Source organism: Plectropomus leopardus, unplaced genomic scaffold (genome assembly GCF_008729295.1).
Source record: "Plectropomus leopardus isolate mb unplaced genomic scaffold, YSFRI_Pleo_2.0 unplaced_scaffold20793, whole genome shotgun sequence".
NCBI classification, from domain to species: domain Eukaryota; kingdom Metazoa; phylum Chordata; class Actinopteri; order Perciformes; family Serranidae; genus Plectropomus; species Plectropomus leopardus.
The window spans coordinates 1-2,284 of NW_024622487.1; the positions used below are offsets into that span (position 1 = coordinate 1).

Here is a 2,284-nt window from a genome sequence, read left to right on the forward strand (position 1 = left end):
ATTACTGCATTCATATTGCACTCAAGTAAAAGTATAAAGGTATCGGCATCAAATAAACTTTAAGTATCAAAAGTAAGAGTACGTATCATGCAGAATGGCCCATTTGAGAAACATCACTGAAGTATTATTAGTGAAGAATAAATGTGTTTGTCACTGTAATGTTGTAGCTGGTCAAAGTGGGGCTTATTTTATTTGCCAAATATTGTGCTGATCTTAACCTATAATAATAATTTATCATTATTTATTAGTTTAGTTTTATTTCATCATCTAAATCTGCAAAGTAACTACTAATTTAAGTTACAATGTTTTCCTTTAGGATTTATTGAAGTATAGAAGTATAAAGTAGCAGAAAGTTATATACTCAAGTACAGTACCTCAAAATTGTACTTACTTACTTATATGTACAGCACTTGAAGGGAGCTATTCAAATAAACTTTCATCATCTAATGTCCTGCAGGAGCAGTTCTCTGAGGTTTTGGACGGCATGTTCGAGGTGTTGGTCAAACCTCAGGAACACATCATAGACCAAGGAGACGATGGAGACAATTTCTACGTCATAGAGAAGTGAGTGACAGATTTCAATTTTTTTTATTCCTCGATGACATTGTGTCACTCTTACAACTACTTCTACTCCTCATGTGTAATTTATCCTCTCCAGGGGTGTTTATGATATTTTGGTGGAGAAGGACGGAGTGAGTGTGTGTGTTGGAAAGTATGACAACAAGGGCAGTTTTGGTGAGTTGGCTCTCATGTACAACACGCCGCGGGCTGCCACAATCGTTGCAACACAGGAAGGCGCCCTGTGGGGCCTGGTGAGTCCACCAAACCGATGATGATGATCTCGAATAAAAGGTGAAAGTGAAGCTAAAAAAAAACACTTATGCATGTTTTGTTTGGTGCTCTCTTAGGATCGAGCCACATTTCACAGACTGATTGTTAGAAATAATGCAAAGAAGAGGAGGATGTATGAGGCCTTCATCGAGTGTGTTCCTCTTCTGAAGTTTCTTGAGGTTTGAATTAGAAACCCAAACAAGATTATTGTAAAATTGGTGGATATATAGTCATTTTTAGGTCTGTCAACGGTGTCTTTGTTGCTTCTTTTCACAAGCTCTCTGAGAGGATGAAGATTGTAGATGTTTTGGGAGCACGAGTATTCAAAGATGGAGAGCTCATTATAATGCAGGTACAGTATACGGACATTTGTCCCTAAATCTTTGCCTGCCTTTGTGTTAATCAGTAACAGCTTTGACTTTATAAATGTTTCTGCTGCTTTTTTTTCTATCTGTAGGGGGAGGAGGCCGACTGTTTCTACATTGTGGAATCAGGAGAGGTGAAGATCATGATAAAAAGCAAAGTGAGTGTGTCCAATATTATCACTGAATATTTGTAGTTGCCCCTTTGAAATGAAAATATACTCACAGGTTCTTCTATCTCTGTTACAGACGAAGGCAGACCAGCAGGATAACGCAGAGGTTGAGGTGGCTCGCTGCTCCAGAGGGCAGTATTTTGGGGAGCTGGCACTGGTTACCAACAAACCTCGCGCAGCATCAGTTTATGCTGTTGGAGAAACCAAATGTTTAGGTAAGACACCAGTGTTTGTAGTTCTTTGTGTCAGGAGTAACAGCACATTAATTTTTTGCAACTCATTTTCACCTCAAAGAGACTGGCTGAATACGGGACTCTGGTGCTGTTGAGAGTACGAGGGGCGGTGCTGAAGGCCAAAATGGGATGTAGCAGACACAAGAGCAAACACAGTAACTAATTAAAGCTGCAAGCAGTGATGAAAGGGCCCTCGCACCCCCATGTATGTTGCGGTACTGGTGAACTCCAGCTAAAGCGGTCGTTCGTTTCTGTGAAAGTTGGATAATGCACGCAGAGAGTTTGGACCCTTGAGTGAGATATTTGACATGATGTAGTACTTCCAGAGCCCACTAGATATAAATTCCACGTCATCTTGATGTACGTCATTTGTAGACCAAACCATGAAAATTTTGTGTAAATTAATTACTTAATTAATATTAAAACAGAGACGGCTAGGTGCTCGGGCCCTAGTAATCCATTTTTATCAGGTGTTCCTGTGTTTTAACAACATAAACAGCCAGGATCAAGAGGCACAGAACCCTGGGATTTTTCCATGGGATTTTGGATCATTGCAGAAAGTAAGCTCAGCAGATGTTTACTGGGCAACTGCAGACCAGATTTCACTGCAGATGCGCTGCACCCCACTTGTGTGACGTAGTTTGAGACATTGACTTCTCATCTTTCCATCCTCCTTGGTTTCAAC

The 2,284-nt window shown here is 40.3% G+C and overlaps 1 protein-coding gene across 1 annotated transcript; it reads left to right on the forward strand.

Annotated features, from left to right (window-relative positions):
- Positions 1-407: 407 nt before the first annotated feature.
- LOC121965595 (cAMP-dependent protein kinase type II-alpha regulatory subunit-like) lies at positions 408-1,964 on the forward strand (the record flags this gene model as incomplete). The annotated part of the gene is made up of 6 exons (XM_042515730.1): positions 408-564; positions 659-812; positions 909-1,010; positions 1,109-1,183; positions 1,289-1,354; positions 1,443-1,964. Coding segments are annotated over 6 exons (806 nt in total), but the record flags the coding sequence as incomplete, so codon positions are not given.
- Between the last annotated feature and the right edge of the window lie 320 nt (positions 1,965-2,284).